At 36.8% G+C, this 11,943-nt stretch overlaps 1 protein-coding gene across 7 annotated transcripts in view; it reads right to left on the bottom strand.

Moving 5' to 3' along the window:
- Positions 1–607: 607 nt before the first annotated feature.
- The window catches only part of LOC106787499 (protein Fe65 homolog), a 70,447-nt gene continuing 59,111 nt past the window's right edge, over positions 608–11,943 (bottom strand). For 5 of the 7 annotated variants that reach the window (XM_014749881.1, XM_014749886.1, XM_014749882.1 and 2 more), the window contains 12 exons: positions 5,957–6,148; positions 4,398–4,633; positions 4,205–4,323; positions 4,020–4,132; positions 3,750–3,948; positions 3,548–3,675; positions 3,420–3,425; positions 3,088–3,338; positions 2,817–3,019; positions 2,565–2,741; positions 1,823–1,993; positions 608–1,594 (listed from right to left, as the gene is read on the bottom strand). In XM_014749881.1, coding sequence (XP_014605367.1) covers positions 1,844–1,993; positions 2,565–2,741; positions 2,817–3,019; positions 3,088–3,338; positions 3,420–3,425; positions 3,548–3,675; positions 3,750–3,948; positions 4,020–4,132; positions 4,205–4,323; positions 4,398–4,633; positions 5,957–6,148 — 1,774 coding nt within the window. In that variant the 3' untranslated portion in view covers positions 608–1,594; positions 1,823–1,843. Of the gene's footprint in view, positions 1,595–1,822; positions 1,994–2,216; positions 2,281–2,564; positions 2,742–2,816; positions 3,020–3,087; positions 3,339–3,419; positions 3,426–3,547; positions 3,676–3,749; positions 3,949–4,019; positions 4,133–4,204; positions 4,324–4,397; positions 4,634–5,956; positions 6,149–11,943 lie in introns of those variants that run through there. The other 2 variants (XM_014749883.1, XM_014749885.1) reach the window with 2 other exon arrangements.

The raw sequence follows: 11,943 nt of genomic DNA, 5'->3' as shown, positions 1-11,943 counted from the left end.
TTATTGCACGATTATTGTGCGTAGAATAGTAACAACAACAATAATAATAATAATAATCATAATAATAATAATAATAACAATAATAATTACTCGCCCAAACACGACTATATTTATTAAATTTATGTATATACGTAAGAGTTTCTTTTCAAATCTCCTAAAAAACTTGTTTTAATTGAAGAAAAAATGTGATTGAAAGGACGGTCGTTAGTATAATATCTGTCGTACTCACCTTCGTTTATAATTATTATTATTTCCTTTATTTTATTTATTTATCTCAAAAATGCTCAAGCGCTTTCCTATAATAATTTTATAATCAGCATAAAAAATAAATTCCCTATTAGCTAACGGTGTGTGTGTGTGTTTGTGTGTGTGTATGTCCATCATGAAAATTATTTTACGGCATGTGTTTTACTAATAATATTCTTCATACTTTTCGGATGCCCGTATATGTGAGTGTATGTGTATGTGTGTATTTTATTATTATTATTATTATATCTTTTTAATGTTTAAGTTTTGTCAAGATCTGGTCAATGTTTTTTTCTCTAATCTGTACATAGTTAAGAATATATATATATATATATATATAATTATAAATAAGCTCTCTATATAGCCTTCCATCGTTCAAAAGCATGATTTCACACACGCAAACACACATATATATCTATATCCTCTCTTTCTCTCTCCCCCCCCCCTCTCTCTCTCTCTCTCTCTCTATCTCTTTTATACAAAAAAATTCTCCATTTATACTCTATTTTTCTCTCTCTTTCTCTAATCGAGCTTTACGATCATTAATTCGATTGCGAACAGATTAAGGAGAATTATCTTACCATTTCGTATGTACAGACGAGTCACATTTACTCACGCTCATTCGCACTCTTATACTCCCTCTCTCTCCCTCTTTCTATCTATCATCTATCTTTCTATAGCAATCGTGTAAAACAATAAATTGAAAGTTGAAAACTAGATAAATACATTGAAACTTGATGTATACTTCAAATGCACACGTTGGCCTATTTGAAAATTTCAATTATCTGTCACTGCGTTTATTGTTATTATTATTATTATTATTATTATTATTATTATTATTATTATTATTATTATTATTATTAATTCTTTTGCGATTTGTTTGCTATTACTTTTGCTTGCTTGTATTTGTTAAATACATATACATAACATCATATATCGACATACACTTAAGCGTAAGTCCACTATATAAATTTGTGGTGTGTGATTAGATTATAGCACTCTGCAGAGAATTCACGAATCAGTCGGTTTTTTTTATCAATTGAAAGAGAAATTGTTGATGAAGGAATGGACTTTTTTTCTTTTTCGGTCTATTTCTTTCATCAATTCTTGCGATTAGTCTTTGTGTGGCTGTGTGTATGTGTATATGTGTATGTGTGGGGCTTTGCCTTTTTCCTTAGGGATTGCTTTCCCAACGAGCTAATTGAATACGTCTGCTGTCTAATGATGGGGATAGGAGGGACCTCAATGACGCACTCGGGGGTGAACCTCCGAAATATTTCAATGTTAAAGGTGATTGCAGGTGTCTGTGTCTGATCACCTCTCGCTCAGCAGGCAGTGGCCAGAGTTCCTGCGTGCAACAGGGTAATACGTATATTATTATTAAGTTAGGTACATTTGCATCTGTTTGATATGATGATTTAATCTTGGAGAAAACAAAAATTAAGTATGTTCTTCTCGTCGTTGTCTTTTTTTTGTTCGTGTTATTTTTATTTTGAACTTAGAATAAATGGTCATGCCTTACGAATTAGGATGGAGCCCGTGGTCTCCTCGAGCAGTGTTGGCCCGAGCAATTTACCTGCAGCGAGAGAGCCTCGTCTCAGGATTCGCCTTGTTTATTTCTACGACCAGTGAGAGAACCAACGAGCGATTTCAAAGTCGCTCCTAAGCCCCTACCACTCGGCGTGTTCAGGCTAGTTGCGTTTCTGAACCCTTGCGGATGTGCGTCCAAACATTTCTGATACCTTAGCTATCGAAATAACGAACATTTAATTCTCTTATCGGTAGGCTTTATCTTTAAGTATAAATTTCCTTCGAAACACTAAATAGGTCGCTTCAATTTGGATCGATTTAATAAACCGGACCAGATTTTTCTCTAATTATCAATTGGCTTTTCAATGTATCTATTTAACAGTCCAAATAATTTTGCTAGTTCAGCTATTATGAAAAGGAAGAAAAAAGATTAGACTCACAAATGTCAATTGGTAGGTTTTTTTATAAGTCTCAATTTAGGTCCACACATTTTTGATACCTCAGCTATTATAAGAACAGAAAAATCAATTGCTTTTATAAACTGTTAATTGATAGATTAGTCTGTGGAATAGTCCAAATATAACATTGCTGATACTTCAATTATTTTATGTTCCGAATAGGGAAAAACTATATTTACTGTTGTAAATTGATACGTCAATTTAAATTTATCTAATTGCAAGAGTTTCCGTCTAAATAGTCCGAAAATATTTCTGATTCCATCTCTCGGGGTTCGTAATAGTCAATTGGTATTCGAGAAGCTAATTCGATATCGTATTTATTAAATCTACCTTGCAAGCTGCTTCAATCGTCTTGCAGAGAGCACCACTGCTAGGCTCGCAGTTGAAGACATGTGCGATGAAAAGATCTTGAGCTGTATGCATGATGAAAGCACATTGTTTCACGTTACGACCAATACCAAGGAAGGACAAGTAACGAACTCGACATTCGGTGATCAATTTGTCGTCCTACGAATTACAAATCATTCTTTTTCATTATCATTACTTTTGCAATGAAAATTATGGATGTAAAAAGAGATTTACGTTTGGCGTGAGTATGGAGATCATGCTAGGTGCTACCGCAACGTTAACGTTTCGCCATTGATTCAGGGGTGTATTTGACACGATGTGATCTATCGCATCGTTTAACACCTCCATTCCAGTTGCATTGGTGACCTGCATCGATCCGAGATATTGTGCCTTTAGTACTTTCTTTGGTTCTTCCATTGGTGTTGGGAAAGATTGCGCTGAAATAATAATCGATATTGTTTTGACTTAGTAATTGGAATAATCAATTAGGAATTTGATTACTTACTGACTAGTGCCTGTCCATTTCTGTGAAAACGTCGATGTTCAGTCGGTAGATTCGTCGGTCTCGTCGCCAAGCTCGTCCGGCCATTTATGTCAACAGGCTTGGCTAAATTCTGATGCTGCGATCGTTCGATCATGATTTTCTTACAAATATCACGAAGGGTGTTTGCGATCGTACGCGCTGGAATGTCGCAACGGAACACGTGACACATGTGCTTTCGAGTTGATCTGTCTCTTGCTACGTATGCAAAGTCTCTAAACAAATTAAACGAATCATTCGTTAATCGCTGATCTTTATTCTTAATTGTCTTATTATAATTGCCAAGATAAATTTACCTTTCGCTGTTGAGTTCGTCCAAACATTTTAGAAACGGACATGCAACAAATGTTTATCGGTTAAAATGGATAACTTGTAGAGTCTCCTATATTAATTAGTTTAATTTCGCGCATCGTTGATGACTTACCGACAATGATCTCTTCCAACACCCCAAACTCTGACTGTGTGAATTGGCTGAGTATTGAGTACTGTGAGATTTTCCGGATCGATTAGCTTCAAGGCTCCCTCATCTAGGTCCATGAACAAATCCTTTCCCTGAAATAAAAAAATAGTATAGTTTAATATAAATGTTGAATTTAATTGAAATCGTTGAAAAGTTGGAAACTTACATCACCCCATCGTCCAACGACATCGAGTAAATCGTTTCTACCGAGCGATAGATCGACGATACACTTGTTAACCGCTTTGCTAGATCTTTCAGGCGTTAGATCCTCTTCAGCAATTTCCGTCCAACCCAACGATCGTACCGCGAATCTAATCGGCTTGTCTCTACCTTCGGAATCGGCTCTAGCTGGATAGCTTCTTCGTCTAAAGTGAAATTTTGGTTGATAAAAAGTAACAATTCAATTCGAATGATAACGATAAGATATTGATCTTACTTTAATGCAAGTTCCACTTTTCTTTTGTTTTCCAATTCCTGATCGAGAGCCGAGCTCGTATTGCTACGTGTTACAGTGTTTACTATACCACCAAGACTATGAAAATTATTTATCTGTCAAAATAAAAGTGGGTAATTAATGTGTGAAAGAAAAGAAAACAGATCGCAAATGCAATTGAAACTTACGCTGTCGTTATCTTTGACCAAGCTCCTACGATTCTCGGTTTTGTTGTGAACCGGTGCTTCTGGTGGTTCTCTTTGAATGTTTCCACTTTTGACGTGCCAGTAATAAGGACCATTTTCGTCTAGGAAATTTCAATTTCAGAAAATAAATATGTCCGTAAATAAAAAAAGAAAAAAGAAATGAATGAACACATACCTTCGTGTTTCTGCCAGCCAGGTGGCAAATTTTCATCCTTGTCTTCGGAATCATTGGCGTCAACAATGTCGGTCGGTGCCTTATCCTGAATATTATTTTGCAATGCGGAATTGTTCTTTTGATCCTTAGGCTGCCTTCGTTTAACAGGGACAGCATAGAGTTCGCTGTTCAAGCCACCCTCAACGTGTGGTACACCCCCCATCTCTGTCGTTTCGTTATCAGCTTTCTCGCAATAACTGAAAGATCGCAAAGATAGAAACCTCTGTGTACGCGCGCATGTGTTTTCCAAAATAATTTGCGTTTGTTTAAATTCGTTCTCGCACAGTATTCAGCCTTAGCGTTGTAAAATAAATTGATCGGATCGATTGGAAGCAAGGGACCAATAATCAACGCCAAGCTACGGCAATGTATCTTAGAATGGATCATTTATGGGCATAACTTACAAGGCCAATTACTACTTTGCTATGCGGAATTTAGGGGTGGAGCGTGGGCTGTGATATTAGGACTACTTAAAGTTTAAAGTTATAGGTTGTATTATATGAGGTAGGGCTTGGGAAATAGTCGGTTTTCGTTGTCATTGATTAATCTCACGGGAATGTTATATTAAAACGATCTACGATGCGTTACATTAACGATTGCATTTGCTTATAATCATCGTTGCAATGCCATATAATATATAGCTTCAATTTGACAAAACAATTTGTTCATTAATACGACGAGATTCAAGGCAATACATTTGTATATTAGATACATACATATATGCAATTGTATATAGGAATAAGCATATGCTCTTATTTACTGCAGCAACAAATAGACGTTGAAGCCACGTAGGGAGAAACCTTCATAGAGCGTTTCGACCCACATAATCGATATAATAACAATACTACCAAACAATATACACAATGCTCTCGATCGAAGGCAAGTACGAACAAGCTACATCGTACCTACGAAAGCTATTTACTTTGCTAGGTCAACTAAAAGCGGCGGACACTTTATTGATCCGCCTAGCTCTCGAGAAATCGATCGCTTTGCAAGAATGAAGAAAGAAAGAAAGAAATAGAATACAATAAAATGAAACAGGAGAGAAAAATACAGATATAGAAAGAGAGAGAAAGAGAAAGAGACCAAATGAAAAATAAACAAATTATATATCAGAAATCAATTTATTAAAAGCTAAAACCAGCGATACTAGTGGCATGACCAATAAGTAGTGTCGATATTTCTAATATTCATTTTAGCGTTATGTCTGTTTTTTTTATTTCAATATAAAATATTAACAATTGCGACGATACTTATTGGTCGACCGAATAGAAACACAGAAAATAAGCAAACAAATAAATTAGAAATAGACAGAGAGAGAAAGAGAGAGAGAGAGAGAGAGAGAGATTGGGATGGAAAGGGGGTTGGGTGGGAAGAGAGGGAGAAAGAGATAGAGATCAGGTACAAAGCAAGCTGAATCTAAAATAGAGAGAGAGAGAGAGAGAGAGAGAGAGAGAGAGAGAGAGAGAGAAAGAGAAAGAGATAGAGATTGAGGTACGATCGAGCTTATTCGTACGTACTTTCTCGTAGCGGAAATTTCCGCAGCGTTGACGGTAGATCCTGTTTGCTGGATCAAAGAAGAAGATCTAGATGGTAGGATCGACGATGACGAAGACGTCGTTGGCGGCGAGGACGACGGCGACGATGGTCGAGGATTCCCGTTGAGGGTGTCGTCGACCAAAGTGGACTCCGTCACACCCTCGCTGCTGTACCTAAATCAGGTTTCGTACACCCAATAGAACACCTATTTACTTTCTATATACTTTCATCTAATTTTCTTGTTTTATTATTTCTTTTTCTCCATTTAGATCGATGCTTCAATCCTGGTTCTAATTAAATGTTCTAGTCAATAATAATATTGGATAAAAATACCATGGTTATAATTTATTCGACGATTTCTAATTTATTCTAATAAGTTTAAGACGGTGTGGTACACGTGTAACTGCAAGGTAGTCGACACTTTAATTAACGATCGGTGAACGGAAGCAGACGGCAAACGTGGTTAGTACAGGCTCGCGAACCATGTCCAAGTAATTAAGGGATTAACTCGACGCTTTGGAGCAGACTAATACTAATCTATTCTCGAAGACTGTATAACTGTTACTTAGGACATTTTCAATTTTTCTTTCGCATCGTTGTTTTTCTTAACACTCCCGTGGTTAATATATCGATCTGAAATCTTAAAAAGTGTTTTAAACGAGTGAACTCAAATGTAAAGCGGTAAGAGACCACACGGATCTTATTAATTGTATTTCTCAATTTTGCGTAAACAGACGCAATCCGGATGCAATTCGGATCCAAGCTAGAACGTAAATGTAAAGTTGTAAAGGCTATTGGGTTTCTTAATTATACTTTTCACGAAGAAGAGGTAGGGTGATATTGTTAACGGGTTGCTAGGATGAAATTTTACACCAACCCCTTTTGCTTCCTTACAGTAAGATCAATCCTTTTTTTTTTTTTCACTTGGCCTTTTTAGCCTTTTTTCTTGCGCGCTGTAGTAGTGTTGAACTATCGATATCAAGTTTCTAGCTGTTACATATCCAACGCCAAGTTAGATGACACTATTTTGCAATGGGAGTATTTGGGTTAGGAGAAATTGGCAATGTGCCAAAAACAGGAGTTGGGGTTGATAGAGAGAGAGAGAGAGAAAGAGAAAGGGGCGAAGGGGATTCTATGGTATCAATGCGGTCGAACCGCAGAGTTGATCGATCGATCCCAATGCTTATGCGGAATATCATGATTCCTGAATTTGCTATGCAGAAATAGGGTAAACAGTAATCGCGGATATACGTGTACAGATTATTTTAATAAATAGTATACGAAATGTGTTCCATTACGATTTTTAATTAATTTATATTTGCGGTTGATTAATTACATTTCTCTCGTAAAAGCGAATAATTATAGAAATCATTATTAATCATTTATTTGAGTAAGGTATATATTCTTAAATGACACAAATAAAAAGTTAGATTAATAATAAAAAAAATGATCTAATCGATCGTTAACGAGAAGTTCAACGTGACTTGGAACGATGAGAAGTTAGCGTCATGAGAGGACGCTAATTAGCGCCGAGTCATAAAGTCTCCCGCCCAATTGCACCGACCAAAATCGGCTGACGGGCAACCGCGAGTCCACCTATTATGTACGTTTGCTCTCTCTCTCTCTCTCTCTCTCTCTCTTTCTCTTCACATATATGTACATGTATATTTTTGTTTGTGTGTGGGTGTGTGTACGCGGGTTCATGTCTCGTAACTTTTAGTCAGGTGTAATTAAACCCAATTAGGTCGTAAGGCGAGATACTCGCGAGGCACCTGTCCGTGCAGTAAATTACACCGCGAAGACCGTTACTTATCCATCCTGTTGGAATTATGATACTTTTGTTTTTTAAATGAAAACTTCTTTAGAATCGTTGCGATTTGAAACTCGATGAAACGGAAATAAGGAAACGACATTAAAAAGTTAACAAACACAATATACATCTAAAGGGTTTAACCTGCGAGAGAATGAGATCAAATAATTATTTGAAAAATTGATTGATCAAATCCAAATCAATGCATTTATTTCATACTTTAATTACCATAAGTCACATGTGTTGTCATTTGTTGATAATTGAAAACTTGCTTGAGTCTGTATAATATGTAATCTAGTATATGTAATATCAAATGTAAACATTCGTCTGATTCTTTCGAAGTTTCATTTTCCAAAGGTTTCATTTCTGCCGCGTGTCTTATCTTTTTTTATTACTCGTATCTCTTTTATTAAATTCTATAAGGATTATATCCGAAAATCACGACACCCCTTCTTATCGAACATGTAAAGAAACAAAAGAAAGAAAGAAAGAAAGAGCTAGATGAAATACTCGGTTGAAAAGACAAGCCTTTACCGAGCGAAATCGAAGACGGGGTCACCACGAGGGGTCACTTAAGAAGGAAGGAAGGAAGAAAGAAAGAAAGAATAAGGTAGATAGATAGATAGGGTTGGTGGTGGTGGTGGTGGGTCGGTTTCGAAGCGTGCAGTCAAGCAGCCGATAAGACATACGCCAGTGCCGTACCTAGGAGAGAAAAGCTGGACTCGTGAGGCTCGAATGGAAGGGATAGGGGTGGGGGGAGGGTTCGCCGGTAGTACGTATTGATCGAAGCGAAGCGAAGAGAGAAGCACCCTCTCTCTAGTTCTGGCTCACTTCCTACGGACGCCCACGTACACGCTCTTTTACTTCTCCATACAATTCTTTTTTTTTCTCTTTCTTTTCTTTTCTTTTCTTTTCTTTCTTTCTTTCTTTCTTTTCTATTTCTTTTCTTCTTCTTATTCTTATTCTTCTTTCTTCAATTTCTTTTCTTTTACTTTTTCTCCTCCCCCAACCCCTTTCCCCTGTCCCTATCCATCTTTCTGTTTGTTTCTGTTTGTCCGACTGTGTGTCTGTCTTTTCTCATTTCGTTCGAAGGTTTCTTTTCATCGGACGCGGAGGCGCTGATTAACACCGGCAAATTGCGTCTCGTTAGCCTGATTTTACGAACCGTGCCAAATTTCATCTGGTAAAATCTGTTGCGGTGTGTTCGTGTGTTAGATAAAGAGATAGGGACGGAGAGAAACGATTATTTATTGTGACGCATCGCGACACGTCTTTTGTTGCAAACGTTGCATTGAGTATTTGTCTCTCTCTGTCTTGGGTTATTTTATTGATAAAAATTTCTATCATTATTATTTTTTCCACATTGCACACATTGTCGTAAATTAAATTATAATTTTCTTTTTTCTCTTCGAATGTTTCAACGTCGAACAGTTTTTTTTTTCCTTTTTTTTTTGGGGAGTAAAATTAATGAATATGCGAAGATAAAGTGAGAAAAGTTGAGAAGTGGACTAAATTAGAATGGTAAACGCGTTCGATTCTAAGCACGCACGAAATTCGTTCCGTAAATGAGTGCGGAGTCCTCGCTTTTGATCGCGTTTTATCGCTTAAGTTAGATTAAAATCTTAGAATAAGATAGAGGAGGGAGGATCTCTCACTTTGTTCCTTTGGAAAAAGGAAGAAGGACAAAAAATTGACGAGAAAGAGAGAGAGAGAGAGGGAGAGGGAGAGGGAGAAGGGTGAGCTTGATAAAAGTTCTAGAGTTTCATATATAAAAAAGGAAACGCTCGTAAACGAAACGTATGAAAAGAAGAAGAAAAATATATGTAACTATATTTAAGAGAGGGAAAAAGACAGGGTGTACAATAGAATACATTTAAATGAATAAAATCGAAGAATATTGGATAGATATTGGAAAGAATAATGAAATATAATTGGGGAATTAAAGGAACGAAAAGAGACTGACAATCCTAAAAAAAAAAAAGAAAAAAAAAAAGAAATAATTTGTTCTTATCGTTAACGATATTCGAAGTTGGTACGTTTATCGTTCCCATGGGTCTCCTATAAATGAGAGAGAAGGACGGAGATAAATAGTCGCAGAATTCCCAAGGATTTCATCGAAAGTTTCTTACCCAATTGGATACGAATATCCTTCGCCTATTCTTTTTTCTGCTTTTTCTTTTTTTTTTTTCTCCTTCTATTCTTGACCTTCCTCCCTCCACTTTACGCAAGACTAATCGAAACGCGAGTCATTCGTCTCGTTTATTTATATACGCTATTATCAAGAAACCTATTGCGAGACTTACGTTAGAGAGTTTGATATCTTCCAAGAAAAACCACCTTCGGAATTCTCGAGGATTTCTTAATCCTCGATTAATCAGATAAAAATTCAAGAAATAAAGAGAAAGGGGAAAAAAGTTGCAATAAAAAGAAACGATTTTCATCCTACGTACGCTTTATAAGCCTCGAAACTAAGATGTTTTATGCGATAATAATGACGCCATCAAGGCCACCTAGACTATTTCTCAACTATCAGTTTCATCTTAATTGCGTCTGCTTGAAACGTCCTTTTGATTTCATACTCGCATTTTGATACGCCTAAAATTGTATATATACATATCTATTAAGCGTGGTCTCGTTCATTTTTGGTTTCACGACGGTCGAAAAAAGAAAACGATGGAAAAAAGAAAATGTTCGGGCGCGCGAATATAAGGGTGACCCAGGGTAGTATAGTCCATAACTCAAGTCCGTGGAAAAGTAGGTATGATAATGGAAAAAGAAAAGGCAACTAAGTAATGGTGATACCACGGGACACGTTCCACCTTAGGACACTCTCTTTCTCGGCGAGGAACATTGAGAAATTACTTAGACCGGATATCGCAAACTGGAGTCGCGATGAGTCACGTGCACGCGCGTACAAAATAAATGAACGACCATAAATCTTTCGAATGGAATCCTTCTTTTTATTTTCCATAAGAATACGTAAGAGAACTTGAGTAAGCCTTATGTGTGATATCTTTTTAATTCGTTAGTTTAATTATTAAAAGTATTTTCTTGGAATTGAAATGAAAAGAATTTTGTGCATAATTTTGGATAATACCAGATAAGGGTAGGCAGTCATTTCGAATTTTCTCTCTCGCATAGAAAGTAATATTCGCTTTGGGGGGTTGGACGGGTGGGTTGATGGCGTAAAGAGAGAAAGGAGAATATCTGTGCACCTGGTGTTATCTTAGAGCACGGAGACGAGAGGTTGTATAGGTTCTATTACCATTAGGGCACCTAATGCTTTCCGGGTGTTAATGGAAAGCAGACACGTTCGAAACGGTTCTCAAAGATACCCCTAGCGAAAATCGTCAGGGCCGGATATTACGTAGATCGTAAAGTCAGTTACGTTAAGCGATCCGAGACGCTTCCTAATTAAATATTGCTTATGCGAAACGGAAATGTATCTAATTTTAGATTACCTTAACACTCTCCTTTTGTCTATTTCTTTTCATTTTTCCTTTACCTATTAAATCTTATCGAACCGATCGGCAACATATTTATTTTATCATATTTTACCGTCGTATACCCCTTAAATAAATATAAAGAATGGAATTAATTCTTAACGTTCGACGAAAAGTTAATGCGAGTCACGAACGAAAAAGTCTCCTTTCGGATTTCATCACGAATCGTTGGGCGAAATAATACCGTTTTCTATCTTTCACTTTCTACCTTTCTCTTACTTTCAGTTCCAACAACGTTTGATCTTTCTCCCAGTAAATCCGAATTTTTGATGGCCGACCACGTCTCTCTCATCGTCGTTTACTTCAAAGCTCGACCTTTCAGATGAGAGACCGAAAGAGAACGCGGAACAAGCTTTTTTCATTGTTTCCAGACGATATGAGAACGAATTGAAAGAGATCGAGAGACCGCGAAATGTCCACCGTACAAATATATTCAAAAATAAATAATAAAACATTTCCTCCCTCCCCCCCAATTAAAATACAATTTGTTTTATCACGGAAGAACGCACTTGCAGGAAAACGTTGTCGCAAATTAGTAAGGCATATCGATCTTTCTTTGGTTTGATGTAGAATTTGGTAAGGAAAGGCAGTACCCTGAGAAACGATCAAAGGAAGGAACACGGAGATTGCTACAGAGGAAAAGAGACTTTGAGAG

The sequence above is a fragment of the Polistes canadensis genome, unplaced genomic scaffold, assembly GCF_001313835.1.
Source record: "Polistes canadensis isolate GaletaPanama2010 unplaced genomic scaffold, ASM131383v1 scaffold_103, whole genome shotgun sequence".
Taxonomy (NCBI): domain Eukaryota; kingdom Metazoa; phylum Arthropoda; class Insecta; order Hymenoptera; family Vespidae; genus Polistes; species Polistes canadensis.
This window is presented reverse-complemented; position numbering and strand designations above follow the sequence as displayed.